Raw genomic sequence first — 23,354 nt, 5'->3', positions numbered from 1 at the left:
TAGGCTCTTGGCCAGATGGTCCTTTTTGGTCAGGCCACATTGTTATATTCTTCTCAATAAGGTAGTTGAGGACCTTGACCATATTCTTTAGAGTTGTGATTTTTCCCAGGCCGTTTGGCATGGGTTCTTTGAGATGTATGTCTACATATTCACTAGTTCTTAGGGTTGAAGGGAGCCGATCAAGAAGTTTCTACTCCATCTATCTTTTCGGGGATTTTGTCGCGGGCTGGTTTGTGTGCTATTTTGTGGAGTATGTGGGGAGGGAAAAAAAAAAAAAAAAGAATAGAATCTTCAACAGATAGATTTCTTGTAGTGATGTTTGGTCCCTTGATAGATTCTTTGTTTCTCTTTGGGCCTCGTGTCCATATTTTTTTTTAATTATTTGCTGTCATATTTTTACTTGATTGAAGTCTCTTCTTGTAGTTGACTCTCCTCTCTATGGGCTTCTCTTTTTTGTATGTCTGTTTTTTTTTCCTTCACTTTTTCTCAATGAAAGTTTGATTTTTGCATTAAAAAAAAAATTCTTTAAATAAGAGGTTGCATTTGGTGCCCTTGTTGTTGCCTTCCTCAGATCCTTCTCTAGGATTTCCATAGACTTACTTAGTCCTCTGTCGGACAGAGAGACGATTGATTGTGATCGGTATTTTTTCTTTTCTTTGTGACCAACTAGTGAGCCGTGGGAGAAGGGATGTTAGATTTTGGACATGGACTCTTGATCCTTTGAGGGGCTTTTTATGCCATTCCTTTTTCCATATCTTGTCTACCCATTCTCCCCTCTGTATGCCTAAGATTTTTCTATTTTCTCCTCACTTCGGAAATCTAAAATTTCATGGAAGGTTAAGGTTTTTGTGTGGTAGGTTTTACATAGGAGAGTTAACATCATAGATCGCATCCAAAGACATTTTTTCTGTGTGTTGTTTCTATAATGATGCAGATCAACTGTCATGGATTGCTAGTTTATTCTTTATTTTTGGGTTTGATTGAAAAGCTCTTTTGGGGTGTGTGAGGCTCGCATATAGAGAGGGGAGGCCTATGGTGGAGGAGATACTTTAAAACCTTCCTTTAAAGAGATGGACCAGGTGCTTTGACAAGCGAGTTCTTTTTTTGTTTCTTTTCAATTTTATGGGGGTATTTGGGTGGGGAATTTTGGGAGGTGGCTAGGTTTAGGGTATGCATTCTTATGAGCCTTGGTCTCTAGAATGTTTTGTAACTATGATCTGGGCATTGTTCTTTTGGATTAGTGTCATTTTTTGTAGTTAATGTCAGACTCTATCTTTTGTTATTTTTTAAAAAAATTATTTTTATGCCTTTATTTTCCTAAGTTTTTTTTCTTTTTTTTCAATGAAAGCTCGGTTTCTACCCCGCCCCCCCCAAGAGAAGATGAATTATCAATAGACCTTATTTTGGTTGAATTCGATGTGTTTAGCATTTTGTTGGCCAATTTGGAAGCGGTCTCTTTGTCAAAAAAGATTGATGTTCAATGCTGCTGGAAAATTGCTCACGACAAACCACTTGTCATATTCCTCTCCTTTACCAAAAGAGGAGTTTTGATCCATTTGGAAGTCTAAATGTCCAAGTCAACGTTCTATGCTTGATTCTGCTTCATTGAGGCTTTAATACAGCTGAAGTTCTTCTAAAGAAACTCTCCTCTGTTTTAGAGCTTTCATTGCGTTTATTGTTTGCTGAAGATGGTGAATGTCATGGCCACCTTGTTTTCTCTTCCTGCACATATGCTGGTTGGAGGGATTGATTTGATTTAGCCATCTTCAAAGCTTGTCAATGGTGCTCTCTTTCCAATTTTTCTACTCATTATTCTCCATTCAAATAATATTTCTATGAATTGGGAAGAGTTTATTATCCTTTACTAGATTTTTTATTGAACAAAAAAAAAAAAAAAGAAAAAAAAAGAAAAAAAAAGAAACTTATTCCCTCAGTAAATAATTGTAATTTTCTTTTTTTGTTTTTATTCCCTCAATCAGCAGCTGTATTTTGTTCTAAAAGAGCTTCATTTGACGTAGGGTTTTCCTGTTGTTGGCTTTTCACTTTTCTCATTGAAAGCATTTTTCATTAGAAAATGAATTATCATAGCAGGACTTGGAGCTTCACTATCACTTACAATCCCATCTAGCTGCGTTTATCATTCTTCTGTTTGTTTGAGGGCTTGCTGACTCCGACTGAAACAAAGTTGGACTGCTTGGTTGGCTTGGTTCTTTTATTTATTTATTTATTTATTTTTCCTCTCCTCGATTGCTCAGGTTCCCAGAGGGCAAATAAGAATGTATAGTTGAGGGCTCAAAAGCCTTGACAATTTTCCTAGTATTTCTAGTTATATTTCATGCTATCATTAATTTCATAGTGATGACATGGTACATTTTAAGAAAAAAGACCAGATTTATCTTCAAGATGATTGAATTGTGATGAAAAGGTAAGTGGCTATCTAATAAATCATCATTTAAAAGTACACATTTGAAGGCCCATAATTATACAATTTCTCATTTGAATTTGAAATTCTTACTTGCCAGATCCAGAATGAAGGCCATCTCTTACAATTAGGAGTAAAAGATGCTCTACTAAATGCTCTTCTTGTGGCTGCCAAAAAGTTTAGTTCAGGCCCTCCTCAGGTGCTTCACCTCTTTCTTGAAAATTGAGTTGTTTGATATTTAGTTAATAATTCATTTGAACGTTTTTGTATCTTTTCATTGTTTAGAAATTTGTGTCTTCGGTTAAAAAAAAAAGATATTTAGTTAATAGTGCAGATGGGATAGGTGTGCTTATTTCCAAAGTTTGATTTCTCGTTAAATTCCCTCCTAAAATTATTTATTCTCAATATCCATGAAATGAATGTATGTTTCTTACCAAAAAAAATAGGAAAAAAAAAAATTTATTTATTCATTTTTGTTTGTGTAAGAGATAACAGTGTATGAAGTTTGAATTTTAAATGGAACTTTATTGCCCTGCTTTTGTGACAGCTTTTAACTCAGATCTGTCTTGCACTCTCTGCGCTCATTCTGAGAACAGTAGAGCATGGGAAACCCATTGATCGTCTTTTCTACAGTCTTCAGAATTTGCAGAGTGTGGACAACGGCAATTTGGCCGTTTTGGAGATGCTTACCGTTTTACCTGAAGAAGTTGTTGACAATCAAAATGCTGATTGTAAAATAAGTTCATCCTGTAGGAGCCAATATGCCCGAGAGGTGTTGGAACTTTCTATCTATACTGATGTGTTTGCTGCCTCCTAATTTATTATCCACTTTATCTTGTATTGTTTTCCATTTGGTTTAACTTTAATCCTGCAGCTTCTATTGCACACTCCTATGGTTCTTGAGTTCCTTCTGCAGCAATCTGAGAAAGGATTTGATTGTGGGACACAGATGCAGGAAAAGAACAGAAAAATTCTTCGATGTTTGCTGAGTTGGGTATGATGATTTTCAACATTATGCCACTCTGATGAAACCAAAGCTTTATAATGATGTGTTGGATGGGTTTTTTTTTTTTCTGTCTGCTTATAAATTTCCAGGTTTAACTATTGACTATTTTCTCTTATTAAGAAAAACAGTGTTTTGCAGTGTTCTTTAGCTTTTTGCATGGAATTTCATTTTTGTTTTGCTATGTGCCTCTTTTCCTTTCGAATGTTATAACTTCCCTATGTTTTCTCTTCTTCTTAAAGGTTAGTTTTCTTTTTTTTTTCCAGGTACGTGTTGGTTGCTTCTCTGAGATACCTCAGGGTTCATTGCCAACGCATCCCCTTCTTAATTTTGTGCTCAAGTCCTTGCAGGTAGTAATTGTAACAACACTTACGAATTGCAGTCTGCTTGTTTCGCATCTAAAAGTTATTCTTGTATAGGATGCAACTTCCTTTGATTTGGCTATTGAAGTTCTTGTTGAGCTTGTGAGTAGACATGAGGTATGTATCGTACCTTACAAGCAGTACGTTATCATTTGAATAAGACACAACTTCTCATTGATATAATGAAAATGAAATGTTCAAGGGATACAAATCCCCAAAGGGAGTGAAAATAGAGAGATAAAAAAAAAAAAAAATCAAGAATCTAGAGGCGATTACAATCAAATATAGTTCAGTGATTAGAATAATAAAACTATAAATGCTCAAGCATTATTAAAAGCTTCTCAGCCACTAGCTCATACAACGAGGCATCTTTTAAAAGCTCTTGATTCATATAACCTGCAATAACTTCCTCGGTAAAAGACCACAAAAATTGGAATTTAACTTCAGTCCCTAACCAACCAAAATATTAAAAACCGGAGTACATAAAGCTCTTTTGCAAAACACCAAAATAAATGCTATATCAACCATCTTTCAGCTTTTCATGCCAATAACTTGCTACAACTTCCTCAAGAAAAGGCCACTTAAAATGAGATTTGACTTCAGTCCTTAACCAACCAAAATATAAAACCCGGAGCATGCAAAGCTCTATTGGAACACACCAAAATAAATGCTATATCAACCATCTTTTTTCCAACCAAAGCATTGAGCACGGGAACATCAATGCTACGTTGGAACTCCTCATGAATTTAACGAGCTTTGAATAAAAAATACCAATAGTTGATTCCCGTAGAAGAACCAAGTCAGGACAACGATGCTGAAGAAACTTCTTCTAACTGAGTATTTTTGAATAATCCCCCAACCCCCATGTGTTCGAGGATAAATTTTTCATTAAATTACAAAGGATAATTGCTGAAGTCAACTCACAATCTGACATTTACAACCAACTGTTTTAAAATGTGAAAGGGGAAGACCCCAAATAAAACTTCCAGATGAGACTGACCATGCATGCTAAGGTCATTCCCAAAGAAGAGGAAGGGATTCTCCAACTGTTGCAAGACATTCCATTGGAACTTTATAAAAAAAGAACGATTCCACTTTTTTCCTTCATAACTATTAGCAAAACAAAGAAAGAAAGATTTGTTGGCAACACAACAACCACTCTCCATATTAGAACTACTTGACTTGAACTTACCTGAGAAACCTACAAGGAGAGAGGAGAGTTGAGAGGTGAGAGCGTTTTTGGTCTCTATTCTTCTCACAAGCTCTTGTTTCCCTCTTTCTTGTTGATTTTGTTTTAATTCTGAATACAATTTTCCTTTTTTTTTTTTAAATCTAAAAAAATAAGCTAAATGTTGGTTAAATTTTTTTGCGGAAATGACAGTACTTTACAACTATTGATGGTTGAAAACCATTGTCTCTTTTCTCTTCTTCGTACCTTGTAATTTCTCTATCTGAATACACGATGAGATGAATTGCTAGATCAATTCTCCTACTAAATCTTTGTCTAGATTCATGTTACTTCTTTTAATTTGCTTTAATGTCTGTGGTTCTCTGCAGGGGTTACCCCAGGTCTTGCTGTGCAGAGTACATTTTCTAAAGGAAATGCTTCTTTTTCCCTCTCTTAGTAGTGGAGATGAGAAAGTAATCAGTGGTCTTGCATGCTTGTTCTCAGAAGTTGGGCAAGCAGTATGTTGACTTGGGTTCTTGTTTAAGCTATTTTTTTCTTGTAACGCCTATGAATTAGTTAGCAACCTCAATTCATTGGTTCTTTCATTCATAGTTTGACTGTTAAAGAAGCTGATGTAAATACTTACTCAGAATTTCACCTATCAAATTTCATATGCTTGGATTCACGAGTCAATTGTGTTTTTAAAGTTAGTAATAATGCTTAAAAGTGATCTTTGTATTATTTGGGTTGCCTCTGTCCTGTTCTTATGATGTTTTTTCCCCCTTTCCTCTTCATTGGAGTTTGTCCTTCGAGCCTTTTGTTTCTTTTTCACCCTTCGTTGGAGTTTTTTTTCATGAATTATTCCTTGTGTACCTGTCCCTTTCTAAGTTATGACTATTATTTTTAAATGTATGTCAGGCACCATCCTTAATTGTCGACGCCAGTGCTGAAGCTCTTGCTCTAGCTGATGCTCTCTTGAGGTGATCATTTGTTGGGTTCTTTGAAAATGGTCATTGGTTTTCCAAATATGTTCGTAAGTGATATAATTTAAATTAAACGGGTTATGGTGACCCATTCTTTGACTAGCCTATTTAGGAGAGACCTATTCTCATCCTATTGAATTACATATGCTGTGTGTGTTTAGGTTAAGAGCTCCATTCTTGAGATTTTCAAGCACTGACTTGTGCAATCACCTTTGTTGGGTGGTTTCTCGTACAAGGGATTTAACTTAAATAGTCAATATGTTGTGTGATACTTTGACAACGTCAGACGTTAGGGTCTCTCTCCCTGTCTTTCTTTTCTCTCTCTTTTCTCCCACTTGCTTCATCCTTTCCCTATATCCTGGAACCTTCCTTGCTGACCATGCTGACTTTAAATTATATTCCATCAGCTGGTTCAGACTATTGAAGTTGCTCAACTTGCGTTGGGTTTCCTCTCCAAGTTAGATAATGTTCTTCAGCTTCTCTTGGGTCCCTCTTTGCCTTCGCATTCTCATTTGTTGTGGGCCAATGTGGTGAAAGTTTTACTCAGAATTGTGGATGGAAAGAAATTTCCGGATCTTTTAAGAGAACCATAGTTCTTGGTTTGCTTGTTTTGAGTCGGCCCATCTTGAAACTTCCTTATGGTGTTCTCTTTCTAATTCTTTGGATGGTTTGTGATATGAACCAAGACATCAATCATACAATAGAAACTTCAAAGAAGATGTAAAACAAATGTAGTTCAAATTATCATAAGATTTTGCAATTCATGCCACATTAAAGAAAAATCAAGTTTCATTTAATTTTTGATGGTTACAAATTTTTGGAGATTATAATCTAGAGTTATGGTGTTTATTTAATGCATTTTAAGATTTTTATTTACTTTAAGGTTACACTTCCATAGTGATTAATTATGATCATAAACTATGAAGATTACAACTCTTGAAATGCCTCATGGAAGGTCAAGGGTCCCATTTTGAGATTGTATAGAGTCATGCATGTTGTCTTTGTAAATGAGACTTGGAAATATAGTAAAGAGTATTTGTGCTTTCCTTTAGCCAAGGGCTAAGTTTCTTTGCAATTCTTTATAGTTTAGATTGCACGTTAAAGGAAAAGGTAAGAACACTTAACCCTAATGATAAGGAATCACTCCAAGGGAAAGTATATTTCAGATTATATTGTTGATCAAATGCTGGAGGAAAGAACACTTTTTTGAGATTCGAATCACTTCACAAGCAAGATTGATCATGTTAAGCTTAAATGATTCTAAACATGCAATCTAAACTACATAAAATTGCAAAGAAACTTAATCATTCGCTAAAAGAAAGCACAAATGCTCTTTTTACTACATTTTTATTTACAAAAACAAACATACATGACTTTATATAGTCTCAAAATGAGAACCCTTGACCTTTCATGAGACATTTCAAGAGTTGTAACCTTTGTACTTTAGGACCAGAATTAACCTAAAAATCTTAAAATACATTAAAGAAACACCATACTCTAGATTATCATCTCCCAAAATTTATAACAATCAAAGAATAAATGAAACTTGATTTTCTTTAATGTGGTATGAATTGCAACATGTGATAATTCGAACAATATTTATTTTACATCTTTCTTTTCTATTGTATGATTGATGTCTTGGTTCATATCATTCTCCACTTCCTTCTTCAAGAGGATTCGTCCTCGAATCTATTTGTGAAACTTTGCTACAAAAATATGTTAAGAAAATACAAAGAACTTCACAATACTCTCTCACGTGTATACACTCGAAGAATTTTAGATCATTTTGTTTGCACTCATTTACACAAATGAAGCTCTCATTCATACCTCTCACAATTTTCAGTAGAGCCAAGATTTGTTTTTAAACTCTAGATCGGTTGTAAGGTAAAAAAATAAAAATCAAAATCAAATTGAAAAGAAACACAAAGGAAACTTATATCTGATCTTGAGCCTAAAGCTTTGATACCAAATGATAAGCAATCAACCCAAGAGAAAGCTTTGATACCAAATGATAAGGACTCACTACTATGGAAGTAAGATTTAGATTAGCTTGTTGATCGAATATCTCAAGGCAAGAACACTTGTTTGAGATTTGAATTAGTCCACAAGCAAGATCGATTATGTCTAACATTGTTCTTTAATGTGGCATGAATAGTAACATCTTGTAATATTTTGAACAACATTTGTTTCACATCTTCCTTGAAGTTTCTATTGTATGATTGATGCCTTGGCTCATTCATTTGTAATAAAAAAGACGGGTGAAAAGTTAGAATCATGGTCTGATGAGAAGGACCTGAACAACCCAATGGTTCCCTCGTATGGAGGGTGGATTAAAATAAAAATTCTCTCTCAATCGTTGGGACATTGAAACTTTGAAACACGTTTGAGATGCCTATGGAGGTTTTGTTGAGATTGGTAAAAAAACTTCATCGAGAGAGGACCGGATGGAAGCCACCATTTGTATTGAGAAAAACTCATGGGGTTTCATTCTAGTAGAAATCTCAATACCATCATCTTCCAAGATTCTCCTTATGGGGTCAATATAGACCTTTGCTTCAATGGAGAATTGTTTGTAGATGTTATGACGGGCTACCATGGCACTAAACAAGCACGGAAAGGATTATGTACCTCAGAGAATATCGAGTTTATTACAGATATTTCTGGCGGCATTCTTGGACCACACTGTTGATCAAACTAATGAGAAACACCCATCTGCCATGGACCGCCCCTTACTCCCCAAGCCAAAGCCAATCCATCAACTAAACCATATTGCCATGTCCCATAAACCCATAGACTCCCCACATAAACCAAAGGCCACCAACCCCTCACCCTACTTTTCACCAGTCTCCAAAACCGTATCTACTATACCACTTCTTATCCCCAACCCACAAGTTGTGACAACATTGCGCAAAAAACATGCCATCATCATAAATAACCAAAATACCTTCCTCGTCCCAAGAAAAAAATTCTCCACTGTTGGCATTAACCAAGAATCAGACGATGAATATACATTTAGCATCCTACCCCTCTCCACTGCCCCACCATCCCCCACTGTAGATAAGGCCAACATCTCGCACCGGTTGCTAGAGATCACCCTTGCGGATACAAAGCTTGACACTATTTTTGAGGAAAAGCAAAATGAAACAGAGGTAGAAGAGGTCACCTCGGTATCAGTGACACTCACATCAACAATGGCCATCCAAATCTTGGAACCATGGCTAAAAGAACATATGTGCATCATGACTATTCCATCGGGAAAAAGAAGCCCACTAGGGCCTCGAGTAAACTGACTAGAGAGATTGTTGGCCTCCTTTCAAACATCAATTATGAGAAATTGAGCAAGTCACAATTGGGAGGTCAATACCTCTTATGATTATTATCTTCTGGAATGTTAAGGGCTTGGGAGATTGGCAAAAGAGAGCCCTATCAAGTCCTTCCTCCTCAAATACAATCCCATTATGGTTATTCTTCAAGAAACAAAATTGAATTATGTTGATCGCTGGATAGTTAAATCCCTTTGGAATGCCGGGCATATTGGTTGGTCAACTTTGGATACCTCAAGTACATCGGGGGGATCTTAATCATGTGGAATGACCCAACTTTGATCATTTTAGAAGTCACCAAAGGCTTTTACACCTTAACCACACATTACATTGGCTAATAATTACTGATTTTGGATTACAGGAAGCTATGGCCCTTGTAGATATCAAGAACGACATCTATTTTGGCAGGAATTACAGGATCCATCTTGCGTATGTACTGAGAATTAGCTTTTGGCAGTTGACTTCAATATCTCTCGATGGGCACATGAAAATTCTAGTGGAAAAGTCACCATAGGCATGAGACACTTCAACAATTTCATAAGAGAAGTTGAACTCATTAACCTTCTCCTTAGTAGTGGACTCTACACATGGTCAAACAATAGATCTTCGCCCACCATGACACTCATTGATAGATTTCTAGCCACATTATCCCATTCTACTTTTCATGGGTTGCTATAAATGGTGTCCCTCGCCCTTCCGATTTGAGAATATGTGGCTGAACCATTCTGAATTCTTGCCAATGGTAGAATACTGGTGGAAGAATACGCCCCTCCATGAATGGTGGGGGCACGGTCTCATCAACAAACTTAAAAAACTAAAAGAAGTCTTAAAGAAATGGAACAAGGAGATTTTTGGTTGTATTTCCACAAAAAGAAACCAACTACAAATTGCTCTCGTTGATCAAATGGAGGAAACTGACTCCATCACACTAGTTCAACCCACACAGAAAAAGCTCATGAAAGCAGAATTTATTTAGTTGGCAGCAAAGGAAGGGCAGTCTTAGAGACAAAAATGTAAAATACGATGTTTAGAGGAGGGTGACATAAACTCCAAAATTTTCCATCGTATCATGGCTACAAAAAAAATAAAATAGTACTATCATGGAAATTCTATCCACACAAGGTAGAAGTGTAGTAAACGAAGAAGAAATTGTCTAAAAATTTGTGTCCTTTTACACGACCTTATATACAAAGGACAATGCCCTTTACGAATTTCCCCATGATCTTGACTGGAGTCTTATTGATCAATAGCAAGCTATCTCCCTCAAGGTTGTTTTCACCGAAGAAGAGGTGGGGAAGGCGATTCAACATTTGGGCTCCGACAAAACTCCAAGAATGAATGGTTTTACCTTAGAATTTTTTAAGAAAGACTGAAACTTTATGAGAGCTGATATCATGAGAGTATTCCAAGATTTTTTTTGAATTGGAGTCATCAATGGCAACCTAAACGAAACATATGTTTGATTTCAAAGGAACTAGATGCCCACGCTGTTGCAGACTTTCGTCCCATAAACCTCACGATCGGACTATATAAAATCATAGCAAGGGTATTATCAGAACGTCTTAAAATGGTTCTCCCCTTCACAATAACCTGGCAACAAAAAACTTTTGTAGAGGGACAACAAATTCTCGATGCATCCCTCATGGCAACAAACTCATAGATGAATGGGAATGAAAGAAACAAAATGGTGTAGTCATCAAACTTGACATGGAAAAGGCCTTCGACAAGATTGATTGGACTTTCCTCAAAAACATTATTATGGCAAAAGGCTTAGGCTCAAAATGGCGAAGGTGGATAAAAGAATGCATCTCATCCGCAACCTTCTCCATCATCATCAATGGAAGACCAAGAGGGAAGATTTATGCCACACAAGGTCTCTGATAAGGAGATCCACTATCCCAATTTCTTTTCACCGCCGGTTGAAGTAGATAAAAGGTTTTCAAATTGGTAATGAAGGCTTAAGCATCAACCACCTTCAGTTTGCAAATGACACACTAACTTGGCAGATGCCTCTTCCATTAAATACGTGATTGAGACGGTAAAAACCTTTGAAGGATTCTCTGGACAAAATATCAATCTCCAAAAAACAGAGATCATGGGCATCAATATTAGCATAGAGATTATTGAAGAATTTGCTAGCATATATGGTTGTAAAAAGGGAGAATTATGACTACCTCTAAAAGGAAACCCCAAACTTTTTTCCTTCGGGAAGATTATTATTGAAAAAATAGAAAGAAGGCTGTCAACATGGTCATCATGTTATACTTCAAAAGGTGGAAGACTCACCCTAATACGAGCCACCTATGCACTTACTACATGTCTCTATTTGAAATGCCACAAAAAGTGGCTGTGGATATCGAAAGATTATTCAGAAACTACTTGTGGAAAGATGGCCACACCTCGTTCAATGAAATATTATAAACCTCCCAACAGAAAAGTGAGGTGAAAGACGAGAGAAAAATGGGTCATAGCCCAGCTTTACACGAAAAAAGCTGTTGGCAAATTGGATTGAGATTTTCTTGACAACATCCTTTTTGCTAAGGGCTTTGGTGAAAGACGGAGGAGGTGGACTTGACCACTAACTTTTCTCAATATTAATGGGAGACCTTGGGGAAAGCATCACACCACTAGGGGGCTAAGGCTAAGGCTAAACCTAGTCTCCCCTTCTCTCTAACTTGGTTTTTGATTATCTTAATAAGCTACTTTCACTAGCGAAAGGCAATTAATTTTATTAAAGACTTTGATGTTGGTTGAGAAGCCATTAGCATTAGCCACCTCAATTTTGTGAGCGACACCTTCTTTTCTCCACGATTGAGAAGGATGTTTGGAAAATCTTTTCAACACAATCTGAATCTATGAAGGAGCTTCAGGCCTCAACATTGCTGAATATGAAAGGGTGGTAGGCTTACTTTGGTTCTAGCAGCTTTAAGCAACTTGCACACCGACTTAAGTGTCTCTTTACAGTATGCCTAACAAGATTGCTGAATCTTTGGACGTTTGTATAGAAATTTCTTTGCAAAAGAAGTACGAGAAGTAATGGCTTCCATTTTGTGAGGTGGGAAAAAAGATCCACCTTTCATTATCAAAAGGTGGTCTTGACCTGCACAGTATGAAAGAGAGAATTTGAGCCTTGCAAAACTGGCGTAGTGATTCTGTATGGAGGAGTCTTATGTAACTCCTTTTGACGGGGTTTTTCCTCCTTTCTTTTGTAGATTTCATAATACATGAATGTGATTGTTTCTTATCAAATATATAAATATAATGTGTGTATATGTGCATGTTGTGTGATTGAGTAAAATAGTGAACATGGCTATGGAGGAATATGAACCTCTGGTTTTTGAGGCAGTTAATACTAATTATTAGATCGTACATGCTATAATGACAAGGCCTTGCGTCTTACATTATATCTTTGTTTTACACATTATAGTTGATCTTGTTCTAATTTGATGCAGTTGTGTGGCTTTTCCAAGTGAAGACTGGGAGATTGCTGACTCAACATTGCAATTCTGGTATTTTCATATTCTTGCTAAAATTGCAAGGTGTTATGATTTTTTTGGCACAACATATATTTCTTTAATATAGCGTGAAATCCAAAACTCTGCCTAGAAAGTGTAGCATTCAATGTAGTGTAAGGAATGTTCTTCTTTTATAAGGTGAAGGAATGTTCTTTGTTTCATCCAAAAATTTGATCAATCTCTATTTTTTATTCACAATAGATTACTTCACTCTATGTTAGTTACTTCACAACCAATTTTCTTCTTAAGTACAGTGATAATTGTGGGCACATTTTTGTAGCAATCTAGTATGGTTTCATTGGGGAGGTTTTTGGAATATGCACTTTTGAAATCTTTTGAACAGGATCTTTAAAATATTTTGAAATCTCAGAAGTTGAAATTTCAAAACTCCGTTTCCCATTCAAAATCTTCAAGACAGACTCCACAAAACTACAAAAAGAAGATGAATTTTTCTCCCAAGTCATCTCAGTTAAATCCCTTGACGCATGAATGCTATCATCATAATTCTTAAGAAAGTATTTTAGCATTTATCAGGAAATGGACCAACCTTTTTTCAAGAACCCCCATAGGGACTTGAACCAGCTTTCTTCCTCTAGAAAGTTGCCAAACAATGCAGTTGATGAACCAACCTGTAAAAAAAACCTTTGTTTCAACAGACGAACTGTACTGCTTTCCTTTTGACTTGCTTGAAGACACTGGTAGTAGAACCACATCAACGAGTGGGCCTTCCTACCAATGAAAATGGGTTAAAGATAACAAACAGTGGGCATGAGAGAAGAAGCAGGGAGTTCTCTTTGAAAAGCTTCTTGAGGCTGAACATAATTTGTATAGGAATATTAATTCTCTTTGGATTCGGATTTTCATTAAGCTGAAAATACCTCTTTTTTTTATAAGAGAAGAGGCTGTCTTGTTAATGTTGATAGAAAATACTCTTGAAGGATCTGAAATCCACTTCCTTGAATCCTCGAAAGACAATCTTATTAACATAAAACCCTTCCAATTATGGATCGTAGGCTCTTCTCATTTTATTCCTCGATAATTATAGTGTCGTTGAACTCTTTGATTATCCTTTTTGATGATGATGACGTATTCAAACATACATAAGAAGCACAAATATGAACAGTGACATTAGTACGAATATGACAACACACCAATTTCTAAAAATGCTGGACACATACATTAAGGACATGTTTTTTTTTTTAAAGTTTTTTATATTTATAATATGTATGTATAGATTGTTGCGGTATGAAATTTGCTGTCCAAAAAATACATTAAGGACATTTATAATAAACGACGATGGTATGAAATTTGTTGTCCAACCAAAATTACTATATGAATATAAAAAAAATTACGATATGAATATAAAGTACTAGAAAGGAATAATGGTTGGGATATGAAGTCTACTGCCTATTTATAGCTTATTCAGTTGTTATAGTAAAACTATATAGGGAAAATATAGAGTAAACGACTATTTATAATAAAAAACTAGTAGAGAAATATATGATTGATATTTATATATAGTAGGTGGTTATATTTGTTAAAGCTATATATAGTAAATTGAAACCATATATATACCTCTAGGCATTGCTTTCAAAATGTACTTTTTGCATTCTCTATATTCTCTCTGTATATACCTGAAGTCATCAATACAAGACCTTTAGCCAATATTCTTGCATTTTCTCTCCCCTATTCTTTGTATTCATCTAGATCGATTGTGTGTGGTTGTGCGATCCTAACAATTGGTATCAGAGCTAGGCGATATTCACACGATCTGTGAAGATGGAAGTTTAAAGATTGCAATTAAGAAGTTCAATGGATTCGATTTCGGTTTTTGGAAGATGCAGATTGAAGATTATTTATACCAGAAAGATCTTCACGAACCCCTGTTGGGGGTGAACTCGGATGCCATGACCACGGAGCAGTGGAAGCTCAAGGATCGACATGCCTTAGGGTTGATCCAATTGATGTTATCCAGAAACGTGGTGTTCAACATCATCAAGGAGAAGATAACGTCAGATCTGCTGAAGGCACTGTCGAATATGTACAAAAAATCGTTGGCTATGAACATGGTGTACTTGATGTGGAGATTGTTCAATCTACCAATGTCTGAAGTTGGATCTATTGTGGATCATATAAATGAATTCAATATGATTGTAAGTCAACTGAGCTTGGCGGACAATAATTTCGAAGATGAAATTAAAGCATTGATTTTGATGTCATCTTTACTCGAGTCGTGGGATACTGTTATTGCCGCGATCAGCAATTCCTGAGGATCTGAGAAATTGAAGTTCAATGAAATCTGAGATGTAGTAGTGCTCTCAGTATTGGCCAAAGGGGAAGTAAATTGAAGGGCCCAAACAAAGGTCGATCTAAATCAAAGAACCGTGAAACTTTTCCAAACAGACCAAACGTAACGTGTTGAAGTTGTTGAGAAAAATGTCACTTTCAGACTGATTGTACAAGATCAAAGAAGAAGTAGAATCACAAATCAGAGGATGACGATGATTCTATAAATTTAGCAGAAGACATTGGAGATGCTCTAATAATCCTCAGAGTGAACAGTTCGATTGAATCTTAGATTTTGGATTTGGGTGCATCTTTTCATTTGTCTCCGAACAAAGAGCTGTTTCGGAATTTCAAATCTGAAAATTTCGAGAAGGCGTATCTTGCTGACAACAAAGCTTTGGAGATTGAAGGAAAGGTAGATGTCTGCATAAAAACTCTCACAATAAATCAGTGGACATGAAAGGATGTCAGATACATTCCTGATCTTAAGAAGAACTTGATCGCTATTGGTCGGTTGGATAACAGAGATTAGGCAACAGAGTTTGGGAAGAGATTATGGAAGATTGTGAAGGGTGCTATGGTGGTAGCACGTGACACAAAATTGGGAACCTTATACACCATTGCAGGGTGTATGAACATACTTGCTGTTGTTGAGAGTGCTTCAAGTTCAAGTCTAACATGATAGACTTGGATGTATAAGCGTCAAAGGCATGAAGATGTTGGGTGCGAAAGGTGTTTTGGAAGGTCTAAAATTTGTTGACACTAGTCCTTGTGAGAGCTGTGATATGGGCAAACAGAAACGAGTTAGCTTCACAAAGGCTGTTATAGAACTAAAGAAAGTGCGGTTGGAAATGGTCCATACAGACGTTTGGGGACCATCTTTAGATCCATCACTTGGCGAATCAAAGTTCTACGTCACTTTCATCGATGATTTCAGCAGGGAGATGTGGATTTATTTCTTGAAACACAAGTTAGATGTGCTTGTCACCTTCCAGAAGTGGAAAGCTAAAGTTGGAATTCAGACTAGCTTGAAGATCAAATGTCTAAGGTCGGACAATGGTGGAGAGTACGACAAGTCAGAATTCAAAGCATTTTGTACCGCTAAGGGAATTAGATTAATGAGGACAATTTTCGGTAAAGCTACAAAATGATGTTGCTGAAAGGATGAACAGAACATTGAATGAGCAGGCAAAGAGTATGAGGATTCATTCTGGATTGTCAGACATTCTAGGCTGATACTATAAATACAACAGTCTACTTCATTAATAGAGGGTCATTAGTACCCTTGGAGTTCAAGTTGCCAGAAGAAGTACGGACAAGAAAATAACTCAAGTACTCTCATTTGAGAGCTTTTGGTTGTATTGCGTATGTTCGTGTTGATCCAAAGAAGATTGACAAGCTTGACGCTGAGCCTATGAAGTGCTACCTCATAAGCTATGATTCTAATATGTTCATGTACAAGTTTTGGGATGTCAACAATAAGAGAATCCTGAGACATTATGATGTGACTTTTGATGAAAATGTCTTGTACAAGGATAAAAAAAAGAAAGGTTTCGAGATAATGAAGCAAGTGGAAGTTGGGTTGAGTTGTGGGAAAATTCACTTAGTGATATTGTAGTAGGTATTCAAAGAACTCCTGAGACTGTTGCTGAGGAACCAGAGATGGAGTAAGTGACACCTGAGCAGGTGTTAAAAAGATCATCCAAAGCTATAAAAGAGCATCAGATAGTTATGTACCTTTATTGCATTATTTGTTGCTGATTGATGAAGGGGAACCAGAGCCCTTTGATGAGCCCCTATAGTTGGAGGATACAACCAATTGGGAGCAAGTCTTGGATGATGAGATGTCTAGTCTTCAGAAATGTGTTGCTCTTTCATCTACTGAGGCTGAGTATGTAGCAATAGCTGAAGCTAGAAAGAAGATGATATGAATGACAGACTATCTAGAAGAATTGGTCAAGAAGTAGCACGAGAATATTCTTCACAAATAGTCAGAGTGTTATACAGTTGGTGAGGTACCCAGTCTATCATTCAAAGACAAAACACAGAAGGCGATACCACTTCACTTGTAGGTTAGTGGAAGATGGTGATGTGTTTGGAGAAGATAGAGGGTGTAACGAATCTAGTAAACATGACAAAATGTGTTGATGTTGGAACATTGAGGTTGTGCATAGCCTCAATTGGTATGGTGCAGTGAAAATGTTGATAGTTGTTTGATAATGAAATTCGTAGTTGACTTGATTAGTCTCCAAGTGGAAGAATGGTTGGGATATGTAGTATGCTATCTATTTATAGTTTATTCAATTGTTATAGGTAGTAAAACTATATATGGAAAATATATAGTAAACGACTATTTATAGTAAAAACCTGGTAGAGAAATATATGGTAGATATTTATATATAATAGGTGGTTATATCTGTTAAAGATGTATATAATAAACTGAAACCATATATATACCCCTTAGGCAGTGGCAGTGCTTTCAAGATGCTTTCTGCATTCTTTATGTTCTCTCTGTATATACTTGAAGTCATCAATACAAGACTTTTAGCCAATATTTTTTCTTGCATTTTCTTTCTCCTATTCTTTGTGTTCCTCTAGATCGAGTGTGTGCGTTGTTGTGCGATCTTAACAACAACATATTCCATACGAAAAAAAAGAAAAAGAAAACAAAAAGATCTAAATGTCTAAAACTCTCATCTTTAACTTCTATGATGTGTTTATGTTGATCACCTTTGTCAGTCCCAATGCATCATCAATAAAATCCTCCGCCTCAAAATCTGGTTCATCCAATGATAAGTTAGCTATGCAAGCATCCCAACATCCTCAAAATAATCAAAAGAATCTCCCACAATATCCCTGTGTGAATATTATTGAGTTCTTGACAATAGATGCAAATTACTACGGATAAATACTATATCATCTGCACGTTGTGGCATCATCTTGTTTCATCTAACAGAGTTAATAAATGAGAACGTGCTCCAATTTCTCAGAGCATGAAGATGCGGAAAGTTGGCCTAGTAGCTTGAAAGCAATTGATTGAAGGAATTGCGTGGCCCACAAATCTTTAGCATCTGCATTTTTCCCTAGCAGTGATGAAATCAACATCATTAAAATATTTTCCCTTCATCGAAAAACTAGTGAACTACAATACTTTTGCTCGATCTTTTGGGTCGAAAAGTATCTTGAGACATTCCATTCTTTCACGAGTTACTTCGATATCTTTATGTGGAGGTACTCGATTAGGACCATCTTTAAGCCATTGATCACTATAGTACCTAAATATAAGTTTAAAAAATGTTGAACTTTTAGAGATTATAATATAAATGGAATAAGAATAGAATACTAAGAGATTAAAATTATAATATTGTTGTCTTTACCCTTTCAATCATAGTATCGTACTTGTCATAAACCAAATGAAGAGTAGGTGCATCTGTTTCGCAAACCCAAATCATGTCATATATAGGTGTAATGAAGGAAAGGATATTATCAATTTTGTCCCACCAAACATCACCGACCACCAATTCTTTCACATATCTCACTTTTCCTACATCGTCCTCTCTATAACATGTTCATTTGTCAGTAATAATCATGGCTTGCAAACCACCTTTAATGAGTTTAAACCTCTTAAAGAATAATAATGACTGATGCAAAACGTGTTTCTGCCACATATAGCAATTTCAAAGATACAAACTCATTAGAAATAGCAAGCCTCATTGAATGATTCACGATAAAAGTTCTTCACCATCACCACATCACCAGCAATATCATAATTCCAACTACATTCCTCATACACTAGCATATTGTTTACAACATTTTGTATTCTGTAAGGCAAGATGAAGAGTAGGCACTAATCACTTCCTTAAGAAAAGTTTAATAAAATACTTGTCTTTGACCTCACTTGAGCAATCCACTGCTTTTGGAAACATTGGCTGACCATTTATGATCGACATAAAGTTTATCGAAAATCTCCTTTGTGAATCACTGCATCAATCACGCACAATACTTACGCCCCTTTCACTGCATGTCTCTTTAACTGGCTGCAATGAGTTTGAATATTTGTCTTTTCTGTCTGAAGAAGAGTTGTCCACAACAATTTTTTTCAAGGAGTCACATTTCCTAACAATAAATTGTTTGCAGCACAAGTAAATGCACCTATAAAATGTGGATTTCTTGCTAAGTGAAGAGACAATCCTGAAGAACAAAACATCCATGCAATAAGTGCATGTAATTGGTCCCTTGATGCCATATTAAACGATCTTTCTATTGCACTTGGAGCACCATTCATAAAAATTGAAGTGTTTGTGCTTCCTATATTAAAACATTAGAAGTACGGTTTTCTTCTGCTTTGTAGATTCTTGGTCACTAGGAAGTAGGGCAATTGGTTTTTCTTTTTGTTCGAAGATAATTTCCCTTTTCTCTCGTCACTTGAACACAAGTTTATGGCAACGCATATAGGAAGCCAATTATTTCCATCTCTTTACTATGTTTATTCCTGTATTTTGCATACCTTTTTACTGTCTCTTTTATTGGTGCTGTGAAAATTACAAGAATGTGAATTCTTAAATCTCTTCTCAGGTCTTCTCTTGCAAGCTACATTCTTGGCTGTGATGAGAATAATTCGGCAAATAGGAAACATGTGGAAGATGTATTTTTGTCTATATTTTCAGCACTGCTTGATGGGCTTCTATTACGGATTCAGGTTTCTTTTCCTATTCTGCTTGTCCTGAATACACTAATACAAAGTTCGTTTTAGTTGCTTGCTTTTCTCAGCGTGTGTTACTTGATTTTCTTACATCTTTTGCATAGACAGATGAAAACATTGCCTTTGCATGATCGAGCAGAATTTGTTGTGCTTATTGAATTTAAATATTGCTGATTAGTTCTGCTGCATTAGAATGTAGGATTTTGCACTTTCCTTTGACGCTATTATGATGAACATGATGATGTTAATCCCATATTCTATTATTTTAGGTCCAAATTAATTGATTATAAAATGTTTGAATAAAATAGAAAGATGCTGAAATTACTTTAATTCTATTATCTACTTCTCCCCAATGATTTTTACTCAAATTAATGCTTGGAATGTAAATTATGGTTACTTGATTCATCCGGTTCCTTCACAATGAAACATCTTTTCCATAAGCTGCTTAGTTAGTCTTTTTTGGCTTCTTTTCTTTTTAAAGCTCTTTAGAAATCAAAGAGTCCAAGGAAAGGTAACTTTTTTCATCTGGATTTTATACGGATGCATCAATTCATCATAATTTCTTCAGAAGAAGCTTCCTCTCATGGCGTTATCTCCGTCAATGTGTCATTTATGTCTCGGTGATTCAGATGATCAAATTCATATATTTTTCTGGTGTTTTATCTCCTGGACTGATTTGATTTCATTTTCCAAAAAATTCATACTTGACTTCCGCACCATTGCTGCCCTAACTGAATGCTTAAAAAAGGGAAGTTTTGTTGGGGTAATGAACAAGAAACTTGTTTCAATTCTTTTAAAGATAAACTTATTTCTACCAATGTACCTAGCCTTCCAAATTTTGAGTTTCCTTTTGAAGTAGTAGTTGACACTTCCGGTATAGGTATAGATGTGGTTCTTTCCCAAAATAATCACCCTATTGAGTATCAGGAAAAGAAAAAAAGAGTTTTCGTTTTGCAATTCTGAAAATAGCTTGAGTTTTGCTTGATCTCTTTTGCATAGCTTCTTGATATTTGCTTGTGAGTATCCGACCCATCTTGAAAATTTCCTACCACCTTCAACTGAAAAGACATTTCATACTCTGATTGCATCTTTTTCTCAAGAGTTAAAAGGAAATCACTTACCACTTCCCTGAGGACCATCCATCTTTTTCTCAAGAATGAATGAACGTGATTTTGCAGTAAATCAGCCATAGCACATTAGAACCGACGTAGGAGAGGAGTTGAAAGAAAACCATGCTGATTGCTTCTCATTTCTTCCACAAAAGTCATATCATTTTCACCCCCAATAGTGAAGAAGATATTTTAAATGCAACAACTTTTTATAGTCATGGTGGCAACTAATTTTGAAACGAGTGAAAAAGGACCATCAAAGTTTAAGGTGAACAGAGAGTAGCAGAAGGCAGCATGGTGAAATTGTCGAAGGCAATGGTGCTAGTATGAGGCTAGGAAAAGGAATGGCTATGGTTTGGAGTAGAGAGGAAAAAGCGGAAGAAAAGATTTCTTCTCAAGGGTTTAAGGGGGGTCTGGTTGGGATGATTAATGTCGAATAAAATCAGTAAGGAATGACAATCGAAAGTCGGCAAAGGACTGAGAAACATAGGAATTGAGTGGCACAAAATGTTGTTTCAAGTAACAAGGGTGTTGAAAGTCTTAAAAACTTATGGGTTCCCAATTTTTAAAAAAATTCTGCCAAGCTAACGGATTCTATGTTGAACCCTCCATTCGTAGCAATCCGACTAAAGATTTTGATTCCAGTGGGCAGTGTTATCATCATGGTTGCAACGGTGTGCTTCAACTGACTGAAGCAAGCATCTTGAGCTTAGAGTGGGACCTACTTGAAGAAATTTAGCTTGCTTCTCATTGTTTTATTTTAGATAAAGGGCTTTGGCTACAGTGACAACCCAAACCAACAACCTCCATAGAACTTGAATAGATTGGGTTCTTTTCCCCCACACAACCCTGTAGGGAAGTTTTGGGAGTGTAGTCTTACAAAAGGGTCAATGACATTGTAATGGACCAATATCTCTCTTTGGTTTGGTTCATTCTGTAATCTCCTAGGAATTTAGTATTTCAGTTTGATGAAAGTGTGTAACCAACTTCGGAAGACTGCCTTACCTTACAACCTTAGTTACCTTCTTTCTTATCTCATGATAGGGAATCCTTTTAGGGAGAAAACTACACTTTGGATAAAAAGTTCTTTCCTGTAAACCCCTGAAAACACTATAGCTTTTTCTCACATTTTGGTTCCTCTTCTGTGTTTTCTTTTGTGGGTTTCAATGCTGTAAACTTTGGCATTATTTGGTAGGTCCCAAAAGTTTTAGCATGTAAATGAGAAATGGATTTATTTAATGTAACATTTTTCTATTCGAATTTGCAACTAAAATCATGTTTGTTTTTGTGCTTTTAAAACTAGATATTTAGACAGTTTGTGTAACTTGTGTTCTTTGCAATTGCTAAAATTTTGGTTTTCTATGAAGTTAGTATTCTCTTCAACCGATATCCTTCTACATTTTATAATTCTTGTATGATATTAAGGCAACTTATCATCTTCTTTGTGATTGATAGGTGGTTGAATCTGCTTTCAACGAGGAAAGAGGAATGATAGACCTACCTGATGGTCTTATCCATTTTAGAATGAATACCGTTGAGCTTCTAGTGGATATTTGTCAAATTTTAAGGTCTTCCAGATTTATGGAAAAGGTATGCTAGTTTGTGGATGTGCTTTATTAATGGTAAACAAGTGAGAAGTAACTGTGGTTTGGGCACTCATCATTCTTCTCTGAGATACCGAAATCTTCTCCCCTTTTGTATACTTTGTTTACCAAGAACTATTTGTTTCTTATACAATTAAAAAATGAAATAAACATGAGGGAGGTGTAGATGAAACCGATGAGTTTTGTTATTATCTTTTGATAAATCACCACTAAACCTACAAATTTAAGTAGACGATAGTAAATTTAATCTTATATAAATACTTTTAACACTTTCCTCACTTGTGGAGTTGAAATTTTGTAGAAGGCCTAACAAGTTGACATCAGTATTAATTGTGGAGGAAATAACATTACGAAGTCCAAACATAGTACCTCCATCTCTAGTTCCATATTAAATCACCTTTGAAACTAATAATTTAAACTTATGGATTTTGGTAAATTTAATCTTATATCAATATTGTTTCATCTCTTGTATTCAACAATTGGAACCCTTTTCTGTAATTTCAAGTTTTCTTCCTTTTCACAAGCCCCTTTTATGTTAAATTTCTTTTTTGCACTGTACGTTTCTACTCTGTTATTTGTCTTAATGAAAGTTTTGTATCTCATCCAAATTTGTGTATTTGGTATTTGTAGAGAGTAAGATAGAAGAATTTTGACTCTGTTATTTGGTTTCTAACAAAGCAATAATCCTATGTCAAGGATTTAAGGGTATCAGATGAGTGATACAAGAGAGAATATTTGCGTACTGCAGCCTCTCGTGGACTTCAAAATCTTTGCATTCCTGCTGCCTCTCAGTTTTCCCCCAATATTCTTTTGCATTTTGTTCTAATAACCATCTGTAATCTTATTTTCCTTTCTATAATTTTTTTTTTTTTTTTTT

General features: G+C 35.7%; 1 protein-coding gene across 3 annotated transcripts in view; it reads left to right on the top strand.

Moving 5' to 3' along the window:
• The window catches only part of LOC111482450 (transportin-3), a 43,590-nt gene that overhangs the window by 1,768 nt on the left and 18,468 nt on the right, over positions 1–23,354 (top strand). For all 3 annotated transcript variants that reach the window (XM_023128234.1, XM_023128231.1, XM_023128233.1), the window contains exons 3-12: positions 2,523–2,621; positions 2,970–3,194; positions 3,297–3,416; positions 3,692–3,775; positions 3,845–3,904; positions 5,345–5,473; positions 5,874–5,935; positions 12,714–12,770; positions 19,638–19,761; positions 22,329–22,463. In XM_023128234.1, the coding sequence (XP_022984002.1) occupies positions 2,523–2,621; positions 2,970–3,194; positions 3,297–3,416; positions 3,692–3,775; positions 3,845–3,904; positions 5,345–5,473; positions 5,874–5,935; positions 12,714–12,770; positions 19,638–19,761; positions 22,329–22,463 (1,095 nt within the window). The remainder of the gene's footprint in view (positions 1–2,522; positions 2,622–2,969; positions 3,195–3,296; positions 3,417–3,691; positions 3,776–3,844; positions 3,905–5,344; positions 5,474–5,873; positions 5,936–12,713; positions 12,771–19,637; positions 19,762–22,328; positions 22,464–23,354) is intronic.

Source organism: Cucurbita maxima, unplaced genomic scaffold (assembly GCF_002738345.1).
Source record: "Cucurbita maxima cultivar Rimu unplaced genomic scaffold, Cmax_1.0 Cma_Scf00007, whole genome shotgun sequence".
NCBI classification, from domain to species: Eukaryota; Viridiplantae; Streptophyta; class Magnoliopsida; order Cucurbitales; family Cucurbitaceae; genus Cucurbita; species Cucurbita maxima.
The sequence above is the reverse complement of the archived record's forward strand: the minus strand, read 5'-3'. Positions and strand labels throughout refer to the sequence as shown.